Source organism: Mauremys reevesii, linkage group 1 (genome assembly GCF_016161935.1).
Source record: "Mauremys reevesii isolate NIE-2019 linkage group 1, ASM1616193v1, whole genome shotgun sequence".
NCBI classification, from domain to species: Eukaryota; Metazoa; Chordata; order Testudines; family Geoemydidae; genus Mauremys; species Mauremys reevesii.
In genome coordinates this window covers 314,533,782-314,550,230 of record NC_052623.1, presented here as the reverse complement: position 1 = coordinate 314,550,230, position 16,449 = coordinate 314,533,782, and the positions used below count along the sequence as shown (strand labels likewise).

At 40.2% G+C, this 16,449-nt stretch overlaps 1 protein-coding gene across 2 annotated transcripts in view; it reads left to right on the top strand.

The window, feature by feature from the left end:
* ASZ1 (ankyrin repeat, SAM and basic leucine zipper domain containing 1) overlaps positions 1–5,745 on the top strand; it is a 104,528-nt gene extending 98,783 nt beyond the window's left edge. For both annotated transcript variants that reach the window (XM_039508761.1, XM_039508849.1), the window contains exons 11-13: positions 1,077–1,182; positions 2,320–2,433; positions 5,262–5,745. In XM_039508761.1, the coding sequence (XP_039364695.1) occupies positions 1,077–1,182; positions 2,320–2,433; positions 5,262–5,414 (373 nt within the window). In that variant the 3' untranslated portion in view covers positions 5,415–5,745. The remainder of the gene's footprint in view (positions 1–1,076; positions 1,183–2,319; positions 2,434–5,261) is intronic.
* Positions 5,746–16,449: the final 10,704 nt, after the last annotated feature.

The window sequence follows — 16,449 nt, the reverse complement described above, 5'->3', positions numbered from 1 at the left end:
AGGTATATCACGTGCACCGCTGTCCCCATATCCACAGAGCCAGTTATCTCATCATAGAAAGCAATCAGGTTCATCAGGCATGACTTGCCCTTGGTGAATCTATGTTGACTGTTCCTAATCACCTTCCTCTCCTCCAAGTGCTTCAAAATTGATTCCTTGAGGACCTGCTCCGTGACTTTTCCAGGGACAGAGGTGAGGCTGACCGGTCTGTAGATCCCCAGATTCTCCTTCTTCCCTTTTTTAAAGCTGTTTTCCAATCATCCGGGACCTGATTGCAACGAATTTTCAAAGATAATGGCCAGTGGCTCTGCAATCACATCAGCCAACTCTCTCAGCACCCTGGGATGCGTTGCATTGTCCAGCTTTTCTAAATAGTCCTTAACCTGTTATTTCACCACTGAGGGCTGCTCACCTCCTCCCCATACTATGCTGCCCAGTGCAGCAGTCTGGGAGCTGACCTTGTCTGTGAAGACCGAAGCAAAAAAAGCATTGAGTACTTCAGCTTTTTCCACATCATCTGTGACTAGGTTGCCTCCCCCATTCAGTAAGGTCCCACACTCCATGTACCGATCAGATATCAACTTCTCCATGTCATCCTTGATTATAGAAGCTGTAGACCAGGAATATTTCATACATCAACATAAAATGGACCTGAGACTTCCAGTACTTGATCTTGTAAGATTATTGGTCGCAGGTTTTATCATTGTGCACAAAAGACCATAATGTTATAAATTCATGTGCATAACAGGGAACACTTAATATTTCCTTTATGTAGCAAATAAGGGGTCTTCCCACTGGTAGGTGTAAAAGACGGGGTAAAGAGGAAAAGCAAAGATTTAATGGAAATTAAACTCAGCATTGCTAAAGATTTAGGGGATTTTGAACTGTTCAGACTTTCAAACTTGTTTTTAATAGCTATAGTGTTCTAGAAAACTTTTTATGGGGAAATAGATAAGCTTACTGAATTTTAGTACATGTAGAGCTCTATGGGAAGTTGTGCATTTGTAATAATAAAATAATATTACTTTATTTCTTAATTAAATTGCATATCTTATTCTCTTATTTTGTTTTTATAGTGGTGATGAGTTCCTCACTTTTCTTCTGAAACTGAATAGAGAGTGTGGTCATCTTACAACTGCTGTGCAAAATATAGTTAGCCAGTTACCCACAAACTCTCACAAGGTATTCAACAAAGGAAAATGAAGACTGATTTGGGACAGGGTGGGAGGATTATGAGTTTAGCTAATAAATGAGAAAATGAATAGTAATGGATGTCTATATACAACTTTCTCCTTTATCATACAGTTTATGTAAACTAGATAACATTCTTGCCAGTAGTACTGTACCTTGAAATACCACTTTAAGTTACAACATTTAAAAAAAAATCTTGTCAGTCAAATTTTTAAGAAGAAAAATTCTGTTCCTTTTTGCTTGTGCTGATAAGAGTTTAAATATTTAAATGAAAAGTTCCATAAAGGGCAGGGGAAGGCTGAAACACAACAGTATGTGCTATGTCATGCACAAACCATGTAATTGGAAATGTAGGGTGTTGTGTTTTAAAAATAATCTGTTTGTGTTTTGATTTTATCACAACAATATTTAAAATATCAAAATTTTTAAAAAGTAGAGAATATTTTGTAAGGTTAGACTGTCTTAGGGTAGGTCTATACTCACTGTCCGGGTCGACGCATTGAGTTCGACTTCTCGGAGTTCGAACTATCGCGTCTAATCAAGACGCGATAGTTCAAACTCCCCGTGCGCTCCGGTCGACTCCGGAACTCCACCACCGCGAACGGCGGTGGCGGAGTCGACCTTGGAGCCGCAGAGTTCGACCCCGCCGCGTCTGGACGGGTAAGTCAGTCGAACTAGGGTACTTCGAGTTCAGCTACGCTATTCGCGTAGCTGAACTTGCATATCCTAGTTCGACCACCCCCCCCCCTTAGTGTAGACCAGGCCTTAGTTGTTTTTCTCGCTTTGTTTACACTTCTGGAGAAGCATAGAAATATGTACTGCTTGTCTAAATAGTCTGATTATCTTGAGCTTGCATAATGTTTTCGGGATGTTTGGGGGCCTTCAGGCAATATTGCCTACCAGTTGACCTGTGTGAGGTAAGATGACATTTTGAATAACTGGCTTGATCTATTAAACTATGTAAGTAATCTAAGTTGAACTATGTACTGTGCCAGTCTCTTCATCAATTTCATACGGTACAGAGTATAAGCATTTTACAGAAATTGTTGTTCATGGTTTAATAGCAATTATATAAAGATCAGAAGTTTTTTTTCCAGATTTTAAATAACATTGTAAAACTTCTAATAGATAGTACTCGAGTGGGGTCCACCCCAGAGCTTCACTAAAGTTTGTGAGGACTTGGTTGGCAGTGTTGAAGATTTGAGTGAAGAAGTTAGCAAACTAAAGGACCTCATGCAAAAGGTGGGTATGTGTCTTAATGAATATACTAAACAAAATGCCATAGACAGATTTCTTATAAACAAATTCTGTACATACTGCCCTACCAGCCAAGTGGTGGCACGTCAGACTGTCACAGAAATTATCTTTAAAACTGTAGTTTGAACATCTGCAAAGGAAAGGAGTTGCAAGATATTTGGAAGTAGAGTGACTGTATTTCTCAAAGAGAAAATGGGACACTGCATGGGGCTGGGCCCCAGGCCCGAGCCGCCACCCAAGCCCGCCACCACCGCCCCATGCGGGGGCAGGCAGGGCTTGGGCGAGCAGTGACGCACATACTAGATAGGGCAACTGTATTTCCCAAAGGCTGAGGCTGGTATCACTGGCCACACACACCCCTGCCCATTCCTCCACACCCTGCTTTTTTGACAAAAGTGAGCATTTGTCCCGTTTGCTCTTGCCAACTGATCAAGTTAGCAAGAGCAAACAGGACAAATACCCACTTTTGAAAGAGGGGGGAAAAAAGTTGGTAAGGCTGGGACAGGGCTTAAAAAAGGGACTGTCCTGACCAAAACAGGACATATGGTCACCCTATGTGGAGGCAGCAGGGAATTGGGGTTGAGAGGTGGGGTAACTGTTGCTTTGCATCACTCAGCAGTGAATCATCTGGACAATTCCAAAACAATGCTGACAGGCTCTATAAGAAGCTGTAGCCATCCCTTTTGTATTGAAAGGCAGAGATGAGTGAAACCTTGGGGAGAGGAAAGGACGCTAAAAATGGGGGATATCCTTATGCTCCTTAAGAGCTATTGCAGTATAAACGCCATTCTGTGAACACATAATTAAGGTATTGTATGGAAATATTGACTCACGAGGAAGATGTTAGGGTTTTATGTGATGGAATAGGAGGCAATCCAGATATGTCTGTAGAGGTGTCAAAAGAAAAGGGTGGGAGAGGTCAATGCTAGATGTTAGCACTACATCACTCACTCTCAAACCAACATAATGACAAGCTCTTGTCAGACAAGATCACTTTAAGTAATAGGCTGGTAAAAGGAATGAGTGTTGAGATTCAGTAAATGAAGCATCAGTGTCAGAAAGGAATCTGTTGCTGAATGAAGTCATGTGGAAGTCAGACAGTGAATATAATACTATTAATGCTGTCTAGTGGTTTAGGTAAATTTAAATGAATGTTAACAGCCTTCGCTTTATAAAACATTTAGAACCAAATATGTGAGAGTACATTTGAAGCTGCCACAAAGAACTGCATGGCAGTTGCATGCCCACATTTGTGTATGCAGTACTTAAATACATGTGCAAATAGGTGATTGCGCACCCAGCTCACCAGTTATAGTTGATGTTTAATGTTGATGTACCAAGTCTTAGAGCCTGGGTCAGCTGACTCAAATTCATGGGGCTTGGGCTTCAGGCTATAAAATTGCAGTATAGACATTCAGGCTTGGAGGGAAGCCCAAGATCCGAGAGTCCAAACATCTACACTGGAATTTTATAGCCCCACAGCCCTACACCCACAAGCCTGAGTCAACTGACCCAGGCCAGCCGTGGCCATGCTGTGGGTCTTTTATCACACTGTAGACATACCCTAAAGGACAAGTTGCACTTTCAAGTGAAAAATGGTACTGCATGTGCATCGAATTCACGCATTCTCTCACTAGAACCTTTAGCCATGTTCTTTAAACATTTGGCACTTTTAATATTTTAGAAATTATTATTCCTGTTACATTACAACTATAATCATTACATCATATAATCTGCTCATTTAGTATCATTCTGAATAACATTTTAACAGCTTTTAACATTTAAACATACTTTTTTGCTTTACATTTTTATTGTCTGTTGTTGAATTGGCATAGGTAATGGTTCTCAACCTATTTACCATAGTGGGCTGCATATGCAGCTCTCTCTGTGTCATGTGGGCCACATCAACACAATATGTATACTACCTGTATGACCCTGAGGATGTCACATGGGCCACAGGTTGCGAACCACTGACATAGAGAGCTCAAATGAAATAACATTTAGTGTGAAAATTAGTTATTTCTAAAACATTTAAGTTAAAATTCATTTTTTAAATCTAGTAAATATAATTAATATATAAAATTTCCATTTTTTTGCCAGATTTCATTAAATACACAGTTAACAGCTATAATATATAACTACTTTGTGAAAATGTATATGTGGCTATTAGCCAGTTTTATAATAATTTTAATATTCTGGGGGTAAAACTCACATTGACCTAAATGGAGCCAGAATTTCACCTTCTGCCTTTACGAGGATAGAGTTGTTATTTGTGGGCCCAATCTTGTAAGGTGCGTAGGACCCTACAAACATAAGATCTCGCCTATATGCTGACTATAGCTCTGCAGTTACAGGGAAGTCATTGAAAGCCTCTTTTTGACTAAATATATTTTTACAAATCATGACTCTTGTGATTAAATAGCATAGGCCCTGATCAAATATTGGACATTGTTATTGTTTTTATCACAGGGTTGTTTTACTGTTATAATGGTTCAAGATGTTTTCTAACAATTGTTAGTTTTGACTCGCCTTTAAGGAATTTTGTTTATTTACAAAAAGGTGCTGGTATTCATGCTTCTACTATTTTTATAGTATCTCTCTGTGAAATAGATAAGATAAAGACCCACTCCTACTCCCATTGAAATCTGTATAAGTTTTGCCATTTATTTTAATGGAAGCAAGATCAAGCCCAGACTTTAACAAGAGTAAAATAACGTAAATACCTACATTTATGTACTGTCTGAAATGCCTTTATGTACTTAAGAAGTTCTCATACACTAACTATTTGAATTATATATTTACATGAATTTCAGCTTCAAAATGGACAGAAGAATGACCCCACTCGTGTGCGACCCCTAGAAAAAACACCTACCTGGAAAAGTAGATTAATAAAAAGGGCAGCAGTAACCCTGTTTGGCTTTGGATTTCTCTTTCTTATCACCAAATTAACCTTAAGGAAAGCCTGATTTTATGCATACTTCTAACAGACTTTTTTCTCAAATATGATTCTGTTCAACGTATGGAGCTACAAACCAATTGATAGTAAGAAAAGATATTTGAATAAGCACATTAAATTCTTAGCTTCATTTCTGAAGAGTTTAAATTTTGTAATGTTATAAATACTTTCATTTAGAAACAAAATAAAGGTTACAAATTCAGTCCAGCCAATTACATTTATTTGTATCTAAAAGTTTTCTTTACAAAATGGGTATGGCTGGTAAGTATAAAGCTTTTCGAAGTTTTGTTTTTATATTTCATTTTTGTAAGAAATAAAACCATAATTCTTATTGCTTAGTACTTATTGCTAGTTTCTTTGCCCATTTAGCTGCCATTTATGAATGTGGAACATCTTCAGTAGTTTGCTATATTGTATATTAGTTATGTATTTGCAACAATAGTGAAATTTATTTTTCCAAAGGCATTTTATCAAAATATTTAAGACAACTTAAGTAGACTTCCCTGAAGACATTCTGTATTTTATAATACAATATAGTTTCACATCAAAAAATATTTTCCTGTGATTACTATGCCTTTATTTCTTATTTGTTTACCAACAACAATATTGTAGGTATTCTTGTCAAGCATGTAATCATGAAGCATCAGTTTGATTTTCCTACCCCACCTCAGTGAATACTTTCATATCCAGTGCTACAAAACAGTAGATATCATTTAAATATTTAACGTTTGAATGGCGCACTTTAGTTTTAGTAAAACTTCTTTGTAGTTCAATATTGTAAAGATTGAATAGATCATAAACACAACAATCTGTTGAGCAAGGTTGAGATGACTAGAACCAGATCAAGCTACCATGTTTACACAGGGATCAAAACCATATTATCTAGAACTGTGTAATATAAATAGGGATGTTGGTTACAAGGTTCTAGCACAGCTCTCCAGATTATTGTGGACAAGGATTTTTTTCCCTTGAACTATGCTATCCAAACATGGCTATACTGATCTCTTCCCCCAACCAGACACATCAGTGTTAGCATTTTCAACACCATTTGATAACAACCGATACAGATTTACTGGTGCTCAAAAGGATTTAAATGGTAAAGGTTCAGAAAAGTTTGCTGCCATGTTTCTACATGCCCACAGCTCTTTACTACAACAGCTCCATATGTATGTTAGAGAACTCTGCGTAGTATCTTCCTCAATGTGTGCGTTTTTGTGTCTTCAGTGAGTGTTTCTACCCATTCTCCATCCTGGTTACTAAAACCAGTATTTCCTCATACATGGTTGATGTTACAAGTATTAACTTACACAGTTGATTCTTGTAGTAATTTACAGCTTGTAATTCTTTCCATACCTTCTTGTTACAAATGGGGAGCATTCTCCCCTGATGGGATGGGGTAAAGGGGACACAGCCTAGAAAAGTCAGAGTCCTAGATTCCGTGTGAAATTGAACTATAGCCCTTCGGGTTTCAGGGTTGTAGTGCAGAGACCTCTCTTTCCCTGTCCCTATTGCCCCATCCTCTCCAAGGACAGTACAAGGCAAGTTTTTATCCTCAGCTCCTCTGCAGATTACTGCTTTGAAACTACATTAGGTAGTAGGTTTACTTTAATATACTTCTTTGCCCCTCCTATGTTCCTAGACTCCTCGTCAACTTACAGAACTCCAGCCATGTGGCTTATCAGGAGGAAGGGAAAGCCTATAGCACAACTCTTCCATATGCACAGCTACTCACTAGCTTTAGTTTCCCTCTGCCACCAAAAATGGAGGAGAGCATTCAGCTGTAGCCCAGTGATTTGAACCAGCAAGCCTTGGAGAAGGAATTTTGCGGGATCTAGCTGTCACAATTCTCACTTCTATCTTATAAGCAGTTGCTCTTGCCCCAGTACTATTTCTATGACATTACCAAGCAGTCACCAAAAAATGTTTGAATAGAAACGGGAAAAAGTGTTATGTATGCGGCCTTCTGGCTGGGGAAACTTTATTTTCTTTGCTGCTGCAAACAAGGTCATCACTAAAACTGTTCTCCAACTAGCTTGCAACATCCAAATGCCAAAGTTCTTCACATCTCTGATTTACCCATTTACAGATTATCATCCTTTTAAATATAGATGGGAGTTTTTAAATTTGCAGTAGCTACATCTGTTTGAGTTTTTTTCTTTTGTTTTCTGTTATTTTTAGTGTTTAGAGTCTTATATTTCATGGTATTTTGCACACAAATACTTTGGAATTTAAGATGTTAGAATACTTTATTCTACCGTAATTAATCTCATGAATACTCCCTGAGAGAGGTTGTTCTACTTTACAGAAGGACAACTGAGGCACAGAAAGGTTACATGACACAATCCAAACTGTCAGTGGTAGAGACAGGTATAAAGCTCCGAACTCCTCACTCACATTTTAGTGGTGCAACCACTATACCATTTCCTCTCATTTATATTTCATTACCATCTCAAGCACCAACTAAAAGAGGACATTTTTCCCCCTGGTTTTGTGTAAGAAAATTAACTTCTCAGTTGAGACCGTTAATATGCTGAACTTCAGGCTATAATTTTAAAAAGAAAACCCCTCCAGAAAATAGTTTTGTCAGTATTTCTGTTATAACCCTTTAAGTATAATAGCATGAATGACATCAAATACATATGAAGAAAAGCAGTATTAAAGCAAAAATTATACTTATTGATAAGTGTTTTGTAATTAAAAGTTACTATCAAATTCTTTTCAGAAACCCATTCTAGGCTGTAAGTTCTACTAAACTAATTTTATATAGATGAAGTCAACAGAAAGGTAATTCTTTTTTAAATAAATTCCAGATGTCTTCATTTAACTACTCCACTTTCATGCAAATTAGAAAACATAATAGTGCCCTGGTACCTGATATAGATACACCTTAGAAAATTGGGTTGACAACCATAAACACTGAATCTGTACTGGTTGAAACTTTAGGTGCATCTTAATCTGTTGCAGACTTCACAGATAAATAATCAGTTACAAGATAAATAATTATACTCTGCAAAAGTTACCTCTTATTTTCTTCTGTATAAATTAGCTTTGATGAGAGTGCAGTTATTGAAGTTAGCCTGAGTTTTATCTTTGTGAATTAACAGATTGAGACTGTTTTATTACTAACTTACGTGTTGCTAGTGGTGTTTTCAATTTCTGATTAATATACCTGATCTTGCCTCAGTAAATAACCCAGTAAAACATTGAAAGGATATGAGTCAAAATGCCCATCCTTCATATAAAGCATCTATTTCATATCTAACTCGTAAGAAATTGCTTTGTTATTGTTAAGCAATCCTGCAAATTACATCTGTGAGTGGTTACTCCCCGTGAAATCCTCAGGTTCCCATTTGGTTTTCAAATTATTTCATAAAGAAAATGTTGATCATTCTAATGGAAACACCACTTCGGTACAAGCACAGATTTTTTTCTTTCTCCCCTCCTCCCATCCAGCTGCATATACTACTCAAGATCACTGTGCAGAGCAACATATACTAGGTAACGGAAACAGGAATCCTGGAACAACCACAATGAATTGTCTGAAACTTTAGTTATCAGGGTCACAAGGGCTGTAGTACGGGGGAGAAGAGTGCTTAATTTTGAGAGCAAGACTAAAACTGATCTTTGGTGGTTATCTTCCATCGTATCACCGTATGAAGTTGCATTTAATTTCCTCTTCTCAAATTACTGTTTCTTAAATGGTGTACTTCAGGTCCATTATTCTCTGTCTTCCCAGGGAGAGTTTTGCTAATTTCTCTGTATGTTTTAGTCATTGTTGTGTCTAAATCATCTTCTCAAACATACCTATAAGAGAGTGGGGAAAAAACTGTGAGTGAAGAGGCCACTTGGAAATCTAGCCCCCAAGTCATGCTGTCTTTAAATTCTGAGCCATTTAGTTTCACTGTGGGTGATTTCAGATAGAAACAATCCTGCTGAGAGAGCTTATTCCTTAAGGTATTGAACCAAAGTCACTATCTTACAACCATAGTAATAATACATTGCTTTGCACTTCTAAGAGGTTGCTGGAGATAAGGTGCTAAAGAGCTTTGCATACATTAATTAGTTAAGCCACACAATACCCCTGTAAGGTAAAATGGAGATAATACAGAAGTTGTAAATTGAGGCACAGGGAGGCTGAGTGAATTGACCATGGCCAACTGTGGCCAGATTTTTAAAGGTATTTAGGTGCCTATTGTGATTTTTCAATAATGCTTAGGCATCTAATTCCTTTTGATTTCTGCACCCAGGTGTTTTTGAAAATCCCATTAATCTATCTGCATTTTTAGGCACCTTACATATCTTTAAAAATCTGGCCCCTCGCAACTTGGTGATGGTCTGGAAATAGAACCCAGGAGTCCTGACTTCCAGTTCTGTTCTAGGGACAGAGGACATTGCATTTTCAAAGCTACATTTATTGTTGAATGTCTAGATCTAAGCAAAGGAAACACACAAAGCTATATTTCCACAACAGGGTCACTGAGTAGTGCTCTTTCTGAGAGCTTTGTCTCAGGGGTACTTTACTGTTCAACAGTGGATCAAAATGTTAACATTTAGAAAAACAATCTTGTTTTGTAGTAAACTGGGACATTGCTCCCCAGCCTATGGAATAATCCTTTGTCCTAACTTAACAGTTCAACCACTCAAGGGCGCGGGAAAAGTAGCTGTCTGTAACCAAGGCTACATAAGGAAATGCCCAGTCCCTGTCCTGTCAGTCTCAGCTGCAAGGTGACAAACAAGTATAGAATTTATATTAAGTTCTCAGTTTTCTCCATTTCTTCCACTATTTTTCCAACAATTTAGCAGAAGAATAAGAGGGAAAAACAACAGGCACAGACCACTGTGCTCTTGTGCTTGATTCCTCTGTCTGACCAGGTACAAGATGTAGCCTGTTTTGCCTTTCTTTGCCTCCTGCCTTTTTAGTTCCCAAACTCCACCAGGCCATCCACCAGCTTGTATTTTTGCTGACAACTACTCTTACGGAGCATATGTCTACTCCTGCCTCTATATTTCTTTCATCTGCAAAGAGGTTCTGAGAAACTATGTATAATTATTTTCTCACTTGTAGAGGTTCTTCCCCTTTCTGCATCCCGGTTAAAGTGCTTTAGACATGCCCTCGGGACTTATTCACATTGCTGTTTCCAGCCAGTGGGAAGCTGTGAAGGCCTTAGATCTCTAGCCTCAGTGTTCTCTCATTATTTTGCAAAAGTCATTTTGGATTAAAGCCATCTCATGGCCCTATTTATACTGAATGGGGAGTAGTAACGATTCTTCCCCCCTCTGGCTTCCTGCCCTCCTGGTGGGTGCTTTGACATTTAAGGGCAGAAGGGAATCTTTTCTGATCAACACCAACTGGTCTTGCCAGTCCTGTGAAGGAAAATGTGCTTTGGACCTTTCTTTGTCTCCTCCTGTGGGTTTTGATGTACCTTTGTCAGGCCAACTGAAGGGTATCTTTTGAGCCCAGAGATTCCTGCTAGCCCCAGATATCTGTCAGCCAGCATCACTACAGAGGGCTATTTTTTGAGACATTTTTAACCATTGCTTTAGGGTGGGGTGGGGTGGGGTGGGGCAGGGAGGTTACATCCACAAAGTGCTAATTTTATGCTCATGAACTTTTAAAGATCAAGTTTGTCTTTTCCTGCTCAGAGAAAGGGAAGAGGATCCTTGACCTTCTTGACCAGTTTGAAATGAGATCACTGGCAGGCAGGAGGAAGTATCATAGGGATCAAGACAGCAAGTGTGCTTTTTTTCCATTTTAAGTAAGATCAAGTGTAGTATGTTTCAGTTGCTGCTGGAAGGTTACTTTGAATTGTTCTACAATTAGGATGTATTTTTAAGTTATGTAAGGATGCCTAGAGCATACAGATAGGCACCTTTTTGAGCAATTCTATACATCTAAATTAAAAAATATTGAATTAGCTAGATACAGTAGTCCCTCTCTGGGTAAGGTATGGTGTTCAGCATCCTTCCTTTATGATCTCTCCCCACAAAAGCCTGTGCTTGGCCAGGCAATATGCATTGCAATGATGCTGTGTCTAGTTCTGTGGCACTCCACAGTTCTGAAAACCAGGCCACCTTTATTTAAGTGCTTACTTATAGATTTAGATGCTTAACTTCTGATGCTCATATTTCAAAATCTGGTCATAATGCCATAGGGCATATCAGCAAAGACAAATGATTCTACTCAATGTCCCGTCCTTTCCTACAAAGGAAATCCTCAACTGCATAGTGCACAATGTGAGCAGAATAAACCCTTTCAAATTATGTGAATTTTTTTGTGTGCACAGCATAATCAGAAAGAGCAATTACAATATCATAAATCCAATATGCAAAAAGCCAAAACAGAGTCAGGGATTGTAATACAGCAATAATTAAATGCACAACGTTATACTGTCAATCAAATACCAGAATGTGCAGAAGAAACATCTTTTACCAGGAATAGTCCTACCAGAATTAAACAGAAAATAGAAATCCAAGATCCTAAGCCTAAACAATTCAAAATTTCACAAGACTTTACTTACTTTAGAAGGCTGAAGATATTTACATAGCTGGTTTTAACACAATTTTCAGAAGTAGTTTTTGACACCACCACTCTCCATTTCATTTATTGTCAGTGTCCTCAGATCTTCCATTCTAATCCATTTATTTTTGTCAGTTAAATTAACAAACTCTTGTAGAGTGCCAGAACACTTATGCAGCATCTTTAAACTATGGGTTATTGCTGTTTGAGACAGTTCTAGGTTCCATGGAGGACAGAAAAAATGACCCCTCTCCACAATCTTCCCTAGTTGTTCACCTGGACTGCAGTATAGATAGGCCTTCTGGGGAAAAGGGATTTGAAAGGGGGGATTGTCCTACTGGCTGCCTGATTTTCTCCAGCCATGGTTACTGTTATCACCTCATCTCTGGCTTAATTAATATTGCTTCTCTCCAGTCTGCTTAAAACACTGCTGATATTTCCCCCCTTGCTCATTTGATCTGATCATGTCACTACTCTTTCCGGATCCCGAAGCTGCCGCTGCTTTGCCCACTGAAGATTAGCCTGCTCAGCTGCACTTGCAGGTCCTGCCCAGCTTTCTCTTCTCTACATCCTGGATATTGTTTCTTATTGCTTCCTTATCCCTTCACTCACCCTTCTTTTCTCCTCCCTCTCCCTTCTTTACACCATCATTCATGCTCTCCCTATGCATCTGAAGCAAGTTTTATATATCTGGAAATATGGAGGCTACCTACTGGTGGAACCAATAGTGTGTCATTCATAACTTCTCAGTGTGGATAAATGGAGTCTTTACACTCCAAAAGCTCTCTCTAATGTTACTTTGTGTCAGTAATTTTGAAATCCAAGCTGTGCTATATCAGGTTTCTGGAGGTTCCTTTCAGTTGGAGGGAAATTAAATGCAAAATGAACATTTCCTTCTAAACTGTTAAATCTTATACCTGACCCACTAATTTGTGATCTGAAGAATTCAGACTTCTGAGTAGGATGACGTTTGTTTGTTTATTTATTTGAGATGGGCTTTTTCATACATCACAGTGCAGTGCTACAATGGCCATGTTTGATTTTTAAACGCTTGTTTAGCTCCTAAATAATCAAAAGTATTCATAGTAGTAAATTCATCATGCCCTATATTTAGTGTTCCAAAGCACTATGTTGAAATTCCATTATGCACCTACAGCCGCAATGATTTGCATTTTAAATAATCTAGCATTCAGGAAAAGTGTTAATCGATAGCCCAGAATACTGAAGCTATCACAATGGCTTCCCTTCCCTGCCCCACAAATGTTCCTTAACCCTGGACTGGACTGACCAGGTGCAGAGCAGAGAGGGATAGTTCATTTTCCAGGACTCTCAGCTGGGATCAAAATCAGGGTAAACTGTTAAGATGGCTTTGTGACATAAACACATGCCTTCCATGAACTCAACTCACGCTAAGGGGGCCACCAAACAGTCTTCAGAATCTAATGACTTCAAGTTACAAGCAAAGGGAGCTGGATTTAAACCAGTTATTGGATGAGAAAGACTCCATCTTCCACAGCAAATCCCTTCAGGCCATCAGTCCTCCACAATAGACTTGCTTTAACATTGCTGTTTTTCTCTTAAACATTTGCAGTAGAACCTCAGAGTTATGAACACCAGAGTTACTAACTGACTGGTCAACCACACACCTCATTTGGAACCAAAAGTATGCAATAAGGCAGCTGCAGAGACCAATAAAAACAAAACAAAAAAGTAGAAGCCAGTACAGTACTGTGTTTAAAGTAAACTACTAAAAAAGGGGAAAGTTTAAAAAAATATTTTTAAGGAAACTGTTTCTGTTCTTGTTTCATTTAAGTTAAAATGGTCAAAAGCAGCATTTTTCTTCTGCGTACTAAAGTTTTAAAGCTGTATTAAATCAATGTTCAGTTGTATGCTTTTGAAAGAACAACCATAACATTTTGTTTGAACATTTCAGAGTTACGAACAACCTTAATTCCCGAAGTGTTCATAACTCTGAGGTTCTACCCATACAGCATGTCCTACACTTGTCCCTTTTGCAAATGATCGAGTTTGAACCAATCCTTTTTATTCCCCAGAAGTGTGGGCCATCTCTCTTTAATGTGTGCTAGTGCCAAAATGGGACCAAACTAAAGAAAAGGGAACTTAGTCGTACAAACAGAAGCCAAGGCCAAAGCAGTATTCAAGGTTCTCATTAAGGTTAGGGAAATCTGTCCCTATACAATGTTGAGTCGAACATACTGAAGATGACTGCCTGCAGACAGTAACATGCTGTACATAGGCCTGGGGGGGAGGGAGAGCTCAGTGGTTTGAGCATTGGCCTGCTAAACCCAGGGTTATGAGTTCCCTCCTTGAGGGGGCTATATAGGGATCTGGGGCAAAAACCTGCCTGGGGATTGGTCCTGCTTTGAGCAGGGGATTGGACTAGATGACCTCCTGAGGTCCCTTGCAACCCTGATATTCTATGAAAGGACAAGATAGCTTATCACATTCATAAGATCCTGCATGAGAGAAAGGGGCAGCTCCTGGCTTGTTTGTCACTATCATTCATTTACTGAGACATGACTGTCACTATAAAGACAGGAACTCACATTTTTTTCCATTACACCAGTGGAAAACAAGCAATTCCACTGAAGTGAATTGGGATTTATGCTGGTGTACCTAAGTTCAGGCTCTGCCCCTGGAGCAGTGATATGCAGGGCTCCCGTGGGAACGTGGTCCCAGTTCAGTCTCAGGACAGTCTTGGGAGAAGGTAAGTTAACTCTGTCACTAAATGGTACCGTCACAAACCTGGAAAGCCCTAGTGTACCAGCCTGGATTGCTTCCCTACAGTAAATGTTACTTATAAACCATCCCCAGCCTATACAACAGGAAACCGATTTTAAAACATTTCAAAGGATCCTACGAATTTAGGTCCACAAATCACATTAAAACGCAATGGATTGTGGTGTGGGTGCCTCCCTTAGGCTCAAATCCCGAGCTAAAAAGACCGCCCTTTTTTTTAAAGGGAGGGGGCTTTAGGAAAGGGGGGAGGCAGGTAAGAAATAGGAGACAAGCAATGGTCAGACCTGTCCTGTCTTCACCGGGAGTTTACCACATGCACCATGTGGTAAGAAAACACCTTTTGTCCTAGTGGCGACTCCCGGGCGACAGCGGGTGCCAGCAGAGGGGGTGGCAGTGGGAGAAGAGTAGGGGATGGTGGCTGGCTAGCAGGAACACGAGGGTGGCTGCGTGGTCTGGATTGAGGGAGCAGGCTGGGGAGGGAATCTGGCTCCTGCCCAGCAGTGTCTTTCCCTGTGTCTGATGTGTTCAGCCTCCTGCCTTTCTCCAGAAAGGTTTTAGACTCTTACATTTAAAAAAATCTCCACGGTCTCTCTTGAACTGGGGTGATCAACCACGGGCTTTCACAGCCCGCCTGTTTCAGGCGAGGTCATTTCTTCTGCCTCCCCATCGGGCGAACTGTGTCTCCCTTGGCCAGGGTCACTGCAGACTGCGGAGCCGGATTTGTTCAGTCTGCCCTGGGTCCGGCTGCTCCGAGCTGGGTTGGCCGCTGGACACGGTTTCCTCTCTATCGCTCTTTCTCGGTGTACTCGCTGGGAATGGAAAGCACAGTTTCTGCTTAACAATTGCCATATGGAAGCCTTCAAATCCCTCCCCAGTGCCCTGGAGGATACAAACTTCCAGGGAAGCAACTTCACTTTCTGGTCTATGTAAATCCCTGCCGAGTTTCCCTGCTTGTAGGCTCCCAGCTCCAGTACCTTGGTCGAGCTCGAGCTCGGCCCGCCTCCAGCTCGCTAGAGACACAGACTTGTCGGGCTAGCTACGAGTGATCGCTGATCGCTCCCTGCCCCTTTGGCTGAGCCACATGACAAAATCCTGCCAGCAGTAAGGCCCGAGGTGCCCTTCCCTGGAGCATCGCCTGGGCTTCCCTCCGCTCTGAAAGCAGATGGCTGCCGAATGCACTGGTCCCGGAGTGTATAAACCTGTCTTGGGATGGCAGCGACCAACCCTTATTTCAGTTCCGCGGCATCTAAACTAGCGCGGTAGATTCTCACCCGGAATGATGCTTCGCGGGAGGAAATCTCTAGCCTGAACGAGATGCTGTAGCCCCGTCAAGCCTAGAGAGAAGTGGGCTTGCTTGATTTTTCCCTGCCTCACTATCTTCTAGATAACAGCCTGCCCGGATCCGGTTGCCTTAGGACCTCTTCCAACTTCCATTGAAATCAATGGAAAAATTCCCTTTGACGGCAACAGGAGTTGGATCCTAAATCTGCAATCCAGTCACCTTTCAGAGCATTTGTTCTCTCTGTCGCCCCACTCCCTTAGGGAAGTTTAATTTGATCTTCAGTACATGGTATTTGAACACATACACCCACACATTGCTTTGCAACAACAACGTAGTGGGATATGATCTGTTAGTCTGGGCAAAGTTTTAAATGTAATTGGAAAAAGACAATTGATCCGGACAGTTGTCTGGTTTCCAGGTGGCACTTGAAGGAGCTAAGCACAGTAATTCACATACTAAACGTGTGCAATATGGATGCTGTGTTGT